General features: G+C 42.9%; 1 protein-coding gene across 1 annotated transcript in view; it reads left to right on the top strand.

Moving 5' to 3' along the window:
- Positions 1-4,891: 4,891 nt before the first annotated feature.
- IPO7 (importin 7) overlaps positions 4,892-12,897 on the top strand; it is a 33,976-nt gene continuing 25,970 nt past the window's right edge. Inside the window, exon 1 of the mRNA XM_085063145.1 lies at positions 4,892-5,103. Coding sequence (XP_084919271.1) covers positions 5,020-5,103 — 84 coding nt within the window. The 5' untranslated portion in view covers positions 4,892-5,019. The remainder of the gene's footprint in view (positions 5,104-12,897) is intronic.

The following is a 12,897-nucleotide window of genomic DNA, read 5'->3' as shown; positions in this document are numbered from 1 at the left end:
ATAGAAGAGTGTAGTGCCTTCCATACTCAACAAAATTCCAAAGAAATTTCAGCGAAGTTCTCCTTAGGGATGAAGCCAACACCCAGCTGACTAAAGGGGATTAAAGAGAGCTGTGAAGTCATGGGGTGGGCAGGCTATGGCATCCTGATCCCTTGTCTAGAGCCAGCCCAAAAGCAGGCACTGCCCTTACACTGCCTGCTGAATCTCTGTTTCACTTCAGCACGACAGCAGTGACATGCAGCAACTAAGACTCCTCACAATTTTTGTTTTAAACCTAACTGGACATTTCAAGTAGGTCTTACACAGATGAAGACAATAAACTCTTCATCTCAAATAACTTTCGGGGGTACTTAATGAATTGGAATTTCTAAATACTTAAAACCCATAAATGCTGGTGTTGTTCTCTGGCAATGGAGCATCTGTCTCTCCCCATCAGAGGGAGGGACAAACCACTTCCCCATTCCTTCTCTTCAGACCTCTGTTTTCAACTCAAAGATTGTGGTAAGTCTTTTGTCACAATGTCCTGCTGGGAGCTCATGCTAACCTGCATGCCCATGGTATCCCTGATGATCCTTCCAAACTTTTGTTTTCTTTTGTTTTTAAATTTGTAACTTCACATTTGGCCATGTAAAAGTGCATTTCTGTTTCTTTTTCATGCTACCCTCTTGTCCTATCCTCAGAGGATTGTTTTGCTAATCTTGTTGTCCTCATAATGATTTGCAGTGATTTTTATATTTATTTCAAAACTGCCTAAAGTATCAAATAGACAGTCTGATAGTGGTATCAGTAGAAATCCAATAGAAATTGGCCCCTTAATAATCACTCTTATCACCTTTTTACTGAGAATTGTAATTTAACCAGCTCTCAATCCCTTCAGTGTGTGCTCAGAGTCATAGCCTAGTATGATATTTTAAAGCAAAGAAATGTATTCTGCACCATTTCCCCAGCCAAACTAAAGAACTCAAACAATCACCTTTGTTTGATGATTTTACACCAAAATATGTTGACTATCATATTTCATTTTGTAGTTTCATATTTAAATCCAATTTCAGCCTTTTTTTTTGTAAGATTAATATAACTAGTTATTAGCAAACTTTGCACATCAGCACAATATTTCTGTGCATACCTTTTTCTTCCTGTTGCCATCTTTCATTTAGCAGAATTAGCTCCAGGACAACTTTGCATGCTGGTGATTCATCCACTCTCTCCTGTCCAAACTCCCTTTCGATCTGTAGGACTGGTTAAGTACCTCCATGTGCAAGTATTTTTTTTCCAAATCCTGGCTTGATATTTGGAATGCTGTCGATGCAGGAATACACTCTGCATAGCTGGAGTCAGTTTGGCTGCTGTCAAATCTGTTCCAGTACAGAACAGCTGATAGCAGAATTTACAGGTAGTGTCTTTGGGGCTCTTTTTTGAATATGTAGATGGCATAAAAAACTGTGCAATTCTTTAGCAGCATCTGGTGAAAGCACCCAGACTTGGTGATCTTTGATAGCTGGTGCTCCCTTCATATATGATTTCTGGCTTTTCACTGACCGTAGAGAGAATGGTACCCCAGAAAGGCACACAGGCTAAGCAGTGCCCCACACTCAGCTCCAAGGAGCATATTACTTTATTAAAGCTGACAAACATTGTCTTTGTTACTATTCCAGCTTTCCAGGGAAAGTACATATGACTGCTAACCCCAAGACAGACAGTCTGTAGGAGCATGTTTATCTTCAGGGGTAATTGAGACCAATTTGCATCCAATGTTTGAGGCCTGTGCAATACCACATCTGCCCTTTCTGAGATAACTTGAGAGGCTCCATTCTCCCACAGCAGCCGGAGGTTGTCTATAAGCATTCCCACACAGCAGAGAACAGCACTGGGCAATCCCTGCAGCATGTACACATTTTGCTTCTGTTCTGAGACCAAGAATTTGATGAGGTTTATCCGGCTCAAGAACATACATCTCTCCAATGTTAACTCTTGTGATTTGAAATTTGACTTCAAAATTAGATTTTGCTATCAGCTCATCTGTTGCATCTTGCTAGATATTTATTCATGCCCCCTTTGTTTGCTAAACAGGTTCGGCCAAAGTCCTCACTAATTGCTGTGCTGTGATGGGTAGGCTTAAAGTCTCCTTTGTCCCGCTAATACTGTTCAAAGAAAGTATCTGATGGAAATGGGTATATTTATTTAATCCTGACAAAATTTCAGTGTTAAAGATGGCACAGCTCACCAGTCCCTTGTACTTTGAAGTCAGTTGCTATCTGTTAGGCTGCTCCACTCAAATTGCTGGTGTGTGTTTTCATCCATCTTTACTATTTCATCTCTCTCTAACGCTAAACTACCCACAGCAAATGTAATCCACCAGCAAATGTAAGCCACCAACAAATTGTTCAGATTTGTGATAAATCCTTTTTTAACCTCCTGGATGTTTCTTTTTAAATTTGGCTTCCTGTCTACATGAAATATCCATCTTGACTGAACTTTGCATTTATTGTTTTTTGTGAGTCATTTATGCAATTAATCCTGCTGTGAAATTAGCTATTATTATTACTTCTGGGCAAGCATGGATGAGAACACGAATGTACTTGGCAATGCAAACATTCCTGGTCACACAAGGTTTTCTTTCTCAGAGTACTCAGGCTGGACTATTGCTTATACATTCTTTTGCACAACTTTTTTTTGTCCTCCTCGCTTTTGTATCCAAACAGGCACAAACTTCTCTAGCCACAGCACCTTTGCTGACAACAGCTCACATCCCATTGTGCTTTTCTTTGCAGCATTTCACATCTGTACACAGAGCATTATGCACAACCAGTATGTCACGAGCCCTCTGTCCTTTGAAGCATTTACTTTTATTTTTAGAGAAGATATATTCTGTTCCATAAGTTGTTGGATCAGCTTAGCACTAAATTCTTCCTGGCTGGAGGCATTATTGCTTTGCTCCTTTGATACAAAGAACATTGAGATTTGATCTTGTTATCTGTGCTGTGACACAAAAGCAGGGAAAAGGCTTTGTTGTATCATTTTGTAATGGTATTGGATCTACAGTATTTTTTTTATTTTTTTTTTTTACATTTTGGGCAACATCTAGAATTGGAGTATGACTGCAGATCTGGGCAACTTATAAAGGAACAGCATATGACATCATGTCCCAAAATTATGCTACATTGCCACTTGGGTCACCTGGGCCCATATGTCTCCTGTGCTTACTTAGAAAGGCAGACATTCAGTGCTGCTTCACAGCTTAGTTTCATAATTTAGTTGCTCATTTTCACACTTGTATTAAGAAAAAGCTACATAGTGTAAATCACAGCTTTTAGCATTATGTAAAAGAACCCCAAAAAACAAAAAAACACCAACAAACCAGTTGCAAGAGAAACAGGAAAATCCAGGTTTTATTCCAGCGACAATCATGGGCAAATTACTAATTTGGAAAAATTATATATAAACAGCAAATCTGTTATGCTGTTCCTTATATGCAAAGACACTCTAGATAAGCCTAGATTTCCAGAAACTGTTTAACCATAAAGAGATAGTGCACTTTATCAGCTTTCTAAATTGTATGACTTTTAAATTTTGTTATTTTCTGTATTTGCATTTCTGCTTTTTGATATGTGCCTTAATTTCAGAGTCATTCTAAGATGAGGTGGTAGTGAAAATCTTTTCTTGATGGTATTATATGACTGTTCAATAAATTCCTCTCACAAAAATAACTCGCAAAATTTCAAGTACATCATTGCATGCCATCCCCCAAATGAAGGCATGACAGTGAATGACTGTATACTGCCAATTAAATTTTACAACTCACCACCTTATAAACAGCATTGCTCATTTTATCGTGACTACTCATGGAAGTGAAATTACTTCAGTGCTCAAATGCTCGTAGGAAGAATGTGACTTACAGAGGGTCAAGTTAAGCATTTCAATTCTGACTTTGTGAGAGAGGCGAGGCCTCCAGAGCCATTGAGTCATGGCATCGTCACGGTTGGCAGACCTTCAGGATCATCCTGTCCAAGTGCCAACCCAGCACTGCCCTTGTAATCCCTAAACCACTAACCCACATCACCCGGCAGTAGTTCCAGATGCTTCTTGAATCTGGGCAACCTGTTTCATTGACTGACCACCCTGACAGCGAAAATCTTTTTTCTAACATCGAATCCGAATCTCTGCAGGCACGGCAGGAAAGACAGACCCTCACCTGGCTACAGTCTCCTTGAGAGTGATGAGCTCCCTCCTGAGCCCCTCTTCTCCAGGCTAAACATCCCCAGCTCCCTCAGCCGCTCCTCATAAGGTTTCCTAGACTCTTCTGGAGCGACAGCTCTGTTTATATTGATTTTCTGACAAAACTTGGACACATCTTTGGGATTTTTGTTCTTTTTTTTCCCCCCTTCACCGTAAACCCAGGACGGCTGTCACCCCGTGCCAAGATAAAGGAAACCCGTGCCTCCACGCACCCCTCCTTCCTCGCTGAGCCACACAAGTCTCCAGAAACAGGGAGCGGACACGGGAGGGACTCTCGCTCAACAACGGATCCCTCATAACGGTGGCGCGGCCGAGCAGTTCGGTTCCGAGCGGAGCGGGCGCTGCGGCTCCCGTGACGGGGCCGTTCGTGCGGGGCCGCAGCTCCCCAGGCGGCTTGTGCGGGCCGAGACCGCGGAGCCCGGCGCCCCGGCTGGCTGGTACGGCTGGCCGGTACGGCCGGCCGAGGCCAGAGCGCATCTCCCCGGCTATCGGCGCCCGGCCGTGTCCCGGCCACATCTCCCGGCGTGTCGGTGCCCGGCCGTGTCCCGGCCACATCTCCCCGGTGCCGGCGCAGCCGGACTGCATCTCCCGCGGCGCCCCGCGGCGGGGCGGGGCGGGCCGTGCGGCGGAAGGGGCGCCGCTCCCGTCGGCGGCGGGGGCAGCTCTATCCGGGCCCTTGGCGCTCTCCCTTCCTTTCGCGCCGGCGGCCGCTGGAGGCGGCGGGTCCATGTGCGCTCGGCGCGGCTCCGGCTCCTGCCCTCCGCCCCCCGCGCTGCCCCCGCCATGGACCCCAGCGGCATCATCGAGGCCCTGCGCGGCACCATGGACCCGGCGCTGCGCGAAGCCGCCGAGCGGCAGCTCAACGAGGTGAGGGCGCCGCCGGGCCTGGGCCGCGGCCGCGGCGCTGGGGAGCGGGGCCGGGGTCGGCCCGGGAGAGGGGGAGCGGGGCGGGGGCTGAGACGGTTCCCCCGGGCCTCGGCCCGTCCACCCGCGGCCGCAGCCCCTTCCCGCCGGCCGAGTCCCGGCGGGCGCAGGCCGGGCCCGGCGCGCATTGTCCCCGCACATGGCAGCGGGGCCGAGCCGGGCCGGGCGGGGCTGCTCGGGCGGGGGGCAGCGGCAGAAAGCGGCCGAGGCCCCCGTGCCTCTCCCGGCGGTAACAAGTGGCCTCCATTGTCTCCGTGCTTAGCCGAGAAGAAGGTGATCTGCTGAGGGGGGCTCAGAACCGCCCTAGTGCAGGCCCTCGGAGGCTCCGGCTGGACACAGCCCTGCCCGGGACCATCTGAGGGACATCAGTCTTAGGACGGTGAAAGCACTAATTTGTCAGCGGGGAAGGAGGCAGCAAGAGCCTCATCACTTCGCAAGCGGTGCAGCCTGTACGAGTGGCCTGGGCTGAGTTCAGAATCAAATCAGATGGCCTGGGCTGAGCTGAGAATCAGATCTGGCAGCCTGGCGGTGTGTGGTGTTCCAGATGCTGTGGGCTCCGGGTTCAGCAGGGCTGCCGGGGGAGGTGTGCTGCTGGGTGGATACAGACACGTGTGCAAGGGACGGGGGCAGACAGGGCTCCCAGCCCAGGTGTGTCATCCGCCTAGGCTGCGTTCACCTGCCACACTGGGAAGTGAAAACCCAGCAGGTCCTAGTTCCACCGAATTCCATTTTGGAAGCAGATTATATTTTTCTTCCACTTAATCTCACCTGGTGGGTGAGAACTTTATTGATGAGACACAGCCACAGGACTTGTAGGCGTTTGGAGAACAAAAATGTTTTAGTGTTTGACCCAGAGGAAAGGTGATAGCTTGATGGAGGAGGTGAAGGATAAGCCTCTGTGGTAGCTCTTGTGGTGCCTTTAGTTGGCTTTTTTCACAAAAATTTTTCACTGTTGCTCTTAAGCAGACCTTGGGCCTGACAATATTCATTTAATGCAACAGATGTTTGAAAAACCTTAGATAAGGGTGAGCCAAATGTTCTGCTGGTAGTGGAGAAACTATCAAAAACTAATGGTATAGCTTCTCAGAAAATAAGATAGTGTAATTAAGACAAATTCCTGCATGTTATTTAATTAGTGAATGGCAAGTAAATGCTAGGTACACTTGAAGTAGATTGCTGTAATACTACTCAATGATTAATTGAGGTTTGTCTAAAGTAATTGCGTGTATTTTCCATGTACTCTGTTAAAAAGTATGTTTGTGCTTGTTATTTAAATCAAAAATGCAAAAAATGTGATACCCTATCAAGACAGTAGTATCTATGAAATCTTAAGCTGGCCCCAAAATGCATTGTCTTCCATGTTCAGTGGATGTCAATATTTATATTTAGTAACTTGCTTGAAACCTATTTTAGTTATTTTCTACAGGTATTGAGCTGCTGAAGTTGCAGGAAATCATGTTCAGTGCCAGTCGGGGTCTTCAGCAAGTGGCAAACTCTCGTAGGAAGGATTGTGCTTGCTGGCCACTGTCTTTTGTTCTCACTTTGGAATCAAAACCCTGTGGTCTATGGTGTACTACACAAGTGCTAAATTGGCATAAAATCGGAATATTTGTGCCCCTTTAAGAGCACCAGATATTATTGAACCAGTGTGTAATAATTCTTTGTTGTGGGAAACGGAGCATCACTAATCTTTCACAGATATTTTGTGATAAAAATATGTGCTAAACCAGAAGTCTGCAAGCACTTACACATACATGCAGCTTCAGTCACATGCATGGTCTTGGTTTTGCTTAGGTTTATTGAAGTCAGTTATGCATTTGCTTGCAGGATGCTGGTTTAAATTTCTTGAATGTTAAAGCAGTTCTGTTACCAGTTAATGCTTACTTACAGGTGTGGTGGTCTCTTTGTAAAGATGAGATCACAGCAGCAGTGAAGACTATTCTTGCACATGGTTGGGCTGCACAGGTGTTTTTGTAGTTTAAAAGTTGTCCTTGGTTGACCTTTTAGTTTAATTTGTCAGAAGTGCCTCTGTTGAGCTGATGAGACTGGTTTTCAGCAGAATGGTCATTTTACCTTACCAGAAAAGACCATGCATCAGTCAGTGATTGATATTCCTGATTGATGGAAGAGTTATCTAAGTAGCTAAGAGTTAACCAAGTATTTAGATCTGTCTTCACCATATCCTAGCAGTCAACAAAGTTTCAACTCACTTGAGAAGGGAAGGGAACTGGGGTGTATGGTTCTTGATTTGTCCAGGCTCTATTATTTTTCCTTTGACCTTGGCTAAGTAATTAATTGTTCTATGCTGTATTTCTCCTTTCACTAAGTTTTATCAGGTTATATTGCCTGCACATAAAATGTGGTGAGAACTTTCAGAGTTGTGATAATGTTAAAAAGCAGGTATTTCATTCTCTTTGGCTTTACTTTTCTTACTGTGAGAAGAAGTTATAGGGAATGAGGTCGCTGGCTCTTGTGTCTGAGAATTTTCAGCTGATGAGGTACCCTGAGGTGTTCACCCATCTCTGTCCCTGTCTCACAGGGGAAAGCTGTTTTACCAAGGCTTAGAACCAGACTCTTCAAGTAAGTGAGCTACTGGTGGGCAGCAGGAAGGCATTGCTGCCTTTTGAAATAGTCTTTGTATTGCATGTGTAAAGTGTTTCTCAGAAATTGTGATGAAAATAGATATTTTTAACTATGCAGCTATGGAATGACACTCTGAAAATAATACACCGTGTTGTTCCATCTTTTAATATCAACATATTTATAAAGGTGCAGTTGCTAGATAATATTTTCCTTGCAGGTTTCTTCTTTGTAATTCATGCAATTATAACTTTACTGTGATGTATGGCTTGTAAGTCTCTGAGATTGACCTCAGTGTGTGTGCTATTAAGACATCTTTTTAGACTAACAACCCAATTTTTGTGTCTGACGATATTTAGGGGAAAAAGGTGCAATCCCCTTGAACTCATCATTTTTTATAAGTCAGAGCTCAACCGAGTTTGTTTAGGAAAACATCCTGATGCTCTCCTGACAAGTGACTTTCAGAAGTTACATTTAAGCTTTTTCGTGTTCTAATGTGAGTGACAGGATAAAAAGGAAATCTTGTTGGCTGGCCACCATCACCATTGGTTTAACGGTGCAACAGGGCCTAGTTCAGTGCCTTTCACTGCTTGCTTAGTAGCTACAAGTGTCAGAATGATGGAATGATTAAATTAAATGATTGGACTCTTTAATTGTTGAGAGTTAAGGAAAGGTTGTCAAAGGGGAAAAGCAAACTGCTTCTTAGGTGGTGTCCTTCATGCAGCATTTACCAAATGCTGAAGTGCTATGGATATTTTGTGCTAGGTGTTTATAGTGTTACCTCCAGCTTGAATTTTTTTTTAACCTTTTCTAACATGATCTGCATGTGTAACATGCTCTATATTGTAGTGTAAGAAAAAGAGCAGAGCATGAGTTTCTTGGCTTTGATTATCAGATCATGGGGCCTCTTTTGAAGTTGTTAGTGTGACATTTTACCCAAAGTGCTTCGTAACTTTCACTTCCCTCATCTTCCATCTGTATATTCTGGTGCGTGCTAGATGTGGGATGCTTTGGGAAAGGGTGTTACAAGCTGCATGTGCCAAGGCTGGTCCAACACCAGGAATCCCCTTGGGGGCAGTAAGGAATCAAGGGAGCCTTGCCTCCACTGGGGAGAAGTTTACTTCTTGGTGGAAGTTGCCCAGCACAAGGTAAAATCTGAGCAGAAAGGGCCACTTGCCACTTTCTCATGACGTAGCAAATAGTTCCTGTGTGTGCTTAGCAAGCCTCTACTAGGAGCACATTGGTTTTTCCTCAGCCAACAGTAGAGAATAGTCCTCCAAACTTGCAGGCAGTATTGTGGTGAAAGGAGCATCGGGGAGGTTTGCAGGAGCTGGTCAGCGTGTATGTGTCTTTTGTGGTCATTAAACTTGCTTTGCATATACATTGTAGCTGCATAAGAGGTGGCAAAACTGGCTTGCAAAAACCAGAGGTCAGAACGACTTCCTCACCTGCTGAGCTCTTAAAAAAGAATTGAAAGAGTGCTACAGGGCAGTTCGCTGATTCAGCGGGGCCTTACAGCTCCTGACCTTAGCTCTCTATAAGAAAACAGTTTCATCTCGGTGTAACAGTTATGTGCACCTAATCCTGCTATGGCTAAGATAAAAAATTGCATGTAGGTTTTTTTCCCCCCAAAACGGAAATGGAGGAGAAGCACTGAATTAGTATTTTTTTCATCTGCTTTATTTTTAAGATGTTAGCCTTTGTTCACATGTGGGCTGCTTTGAATAGCTATATAAATAAGCTAGGGTTCTAGTTCAGCAGCATATAGTAAGTGTTGCTCATCTGTTCTGCTTTTTTGGGCAACAGTAGAGGAGGTGCCTGTTGTAGTGTGTTTGTTAGGGTATGTCAAGTTCTGATGTCTGAAAATAGTGCATGGAGGTCTTTTTACCCAAGATGAAACTTGTTTGATTTAGTGGCATGCAGGTTTTGTGTGAGATATGAATATTCCAGCATTAAAGATGAATGTAACTTACTGCAGTGAGTATCATTACTGGAGGAAAAGTGCTTTTCCACATCGTAATTAACTATTCATAGTGCACATGCCATGAACTGGTCTCTTCAATGTTAACTTTGAACTTCATTCCTCTTTGGGATTATGTAGCTGGTATGACACTTTTCTCAAAAATCTCTTCTAGCACCTGTCTAACAAAACAACACTGCTAGGAAAAACTGCAATGAACTATGCAAAAAGATTGTGTGTTCTGGAGCAGTGATTGATGTTAACAGACAGTGGTGCAAGGTTTGTGGTCTGATAGAACACATTCCGCTGCTAGCCAGGCTGCATAGCAAAGACTGCTCTTGGGAAAAGTCCCTGAATTCTTTGGCTGTTAGACAGCAAAGTCATACCAGTGACATAGCATGTTGAACCTTTTGTAAGGGGGAAGGACTTGAGACGAGTTTTGGTTTTGTTTTTCTTTAAATGCTGAGTTATGTGTTGGAAAACTGACTTCTGTGACAGAACTATTTTTTTTTAAATACTGTAGTTCTTTAATATTTATTTTGAAACAGTATTTGTAAACAAGGAGCAAGCGAATAAAAGACAAAATTTTACCAATGTCAAAAGTTTATAGTTTTATAAAATTTCTGTTCTTCATGCAGTTTAGAATACGTGATACCAGCCATTGCGAAATCCTGATTTTAGTTCAGAAATGTGCCTAAAATAGGTGTGGTTTTTAGTATGGTTGTTTTTTTTAGCATTGCTGTCAGTGAAGAGGAGCATGCTGTCCTGAGAGGCAGCCCTCTTGGGGGAGTAAAATTATTAAGGATGAAAATAGCTGGAATTAGATGTGGGTTCAGTATTTTTTAACGATGTAGACACGAAAAGGCACCTATGTGTGTCTTATTTTAGGTTCAGTTGGTTTTTTTCCAGGTCCCAGTAAAACATTGGATGCTTTTTTGAAGAGTGAAGCAGACCAAGGGAGCAAATGAGAAGTGATTATAGTACTTGGAGTTTTCTTTGAGCATTCAGTACACTCTTGTCTTCATGGAACTGTCCTTACTCATTCCTACATTATAGTGTCTCTGGAATCACCTTCTTTTCAGTGGCTTGGGAAGGAGCTCATTGCGAAGAGTTTGGAAGTCCTTTATATTCCACACAGAATGCATAGAAGTGTTAATGTAGCTCTGTGTGAATGTAAGTATTAACTGAGAGGATTAAGCGCAGGCTTTGTTTGGCAAGTACAAGGTATTTTACTTGTATTAAAAGCACAGATTATATCTTGGTTGAATCTGCTTTGAGCCACTAAAGGTGATAAAGTGGCTCATCCTCATGGTTGGTTGGAGTCTGGTGCTTCAGATGCTAATAAGGATCATACTTGTAAGATTTAAAAACACCCCAAATAGATAATGGTGTAGATGTTTTGGTTCTGCTCCTTAGAACTTGCTATAGTTCAAAGAATCCAGTGAAAATATATTAATCCCACATACTAATTGAACTGATATTTCTAGGGAGCTGCTGTAGCCTGCTATAGGCACAGGTTCAATCCTGTCTTTGTAAATGAAGAAAACATTCTTTGGTATTTTATAAATTTCAGTGTGTGGCCATTTTATACACTGCTGTCTATTTTTTGTTTCTTTTAAGACACAAGATTTTTTAAATTTAATTTCTTTTGGTTTTCCTGTTAGTTCCTTAGTTCCTCTTAAGCAATTTCCATATTTGTTGCTGAAATGGATGGTTTTTAATAAAAGAATGGTGGTCATATCTGTTAAGCTTATAGCCCTTGTGGAAAGACACCAGTTTGCACTTTTGAGTCCATTTTATGCAGACTAATATGACCTGATTTGTAGGTGAGTTAAAGGTTATTGAAACTGAAAGCTTTCTTCAGGTTCATAACACGTTAAATACAGGAGCACTTCCGCTGACATTAATGTTAAGCATATAATTGAGTGCTGTGCTGAATTAGGGTCTGATGTCATTCGGAATGTGCTGCAGGACTCTGTGTGTCTATTAATGTTCCTTAAGGAAAGGAAGAGCTTAACGGACCTGGAGCTGTAGGAGAAATCAAACCCAACTAGTAAATTTTAGTTTAAATTTAGTTTTTCAACCATTACTTGGCAATTGAAGACAATTGCTTTTTTTTTTTTTTTTTTCCATTTGAAAGTGTGTTTGCTTCTTCAAGACTTGGGGGATATCAGAGGGACGTGGGTGTCAGCAGGACATGTGCTCATATTGCAGTGTCAGTTACTCCCAGTTCATCAAATCACACTCTGCAAATAAACACTGCAGTGGGACCAGATGCCTCTGGGTGCTCTGTAGAGTTTTAGTGCACAGGATGAACGTGTACAACAGTGTTTTAACTTCCTGTGCAGATTCTGAAATCGAGTTTGTTCTTCATTTGAAATCTGCATTAAATAACAGGAGATAGAAAAGCTACACTAATCAAATATGAGTACCAATGTCACATCCCAGGCTGTCCCTTTTACACTTGTTTATCCTGGAACCTACTGGGGATACTTGCTCAGGAAAATTAAAGTTGGAGAGAAGATTCTCGTACTGTAGGAGTGAGCTGACCACTGTTACACACTTTGGAGGAATGTTGATACAATTTCAAACTGTCAGAAGAGCTTTTGGTCTTACTAAAAGAATGGAAGGGTAATATCTGATTACTTCTCTTTATGATATGAAGTTTCTGTGGTATCTGAGACAGCCATTTGGTTTTTATGGATAGTAGAATTTCAATGGTTTTCAAAATAACAAGTGGGTAAGAGGCGTTTTCCTAAGAGTTTAACATGTTAAATTATGTGGATCTATGTGGTTGTCTTTGATAGGGCAGCTGCAAAGAGCATAGGAAACCGTATTGACATGTAAGTGAAGATAAAGCAGAAAAGCAAAGCTGTTTGGATGTTGGATGAGGTGGATCAGGACTTGTCTAACAGAACATCTCAGAGGATGAGGTCCCATAACCTTTGTGGATAAGTGTTCCAGGCCTTGGCCTCCCCTGTGATTTTTTTTTTCTATGCATAAAATAGGGATTCCCCACTGCAACTCATGTCCATGGACTCTTCACCTTGAGGAAAATTATGTTGGGTCTCAGTTAAGAAAAGCAGAGTTAGTTTTTAGGGTTTGCAATTCATTTTTCCCAGCAAAATTAGTTTATTATCTCAAGTTCTTGATGCTTGGGAAAGGTGGGTAAAGGGTGCTGTAAAAACATAAACACG

The sequence above is a fragment of the Lichenostomus cassidix genome, chromosome 5, assembly GCF_008360975.1.
Source record: "Lichenostomus cassidix isolate B80296 chromosome 5, HeHo_3.0, whole genome shotgun sequence".
Taxonomy (NCBI): domain Eukaryota; kingdom Metazoa; phylum Chordata; class Aves; order Passeriformes; family Meliphagidae; genus Lichenostomus; species Lichenostomus cassidix.
The sequence above is the reverse complement of the archived record's forward strand: the minus strand, read 5'-3'. Positions and strand labels throughout refer to the sequence as shown.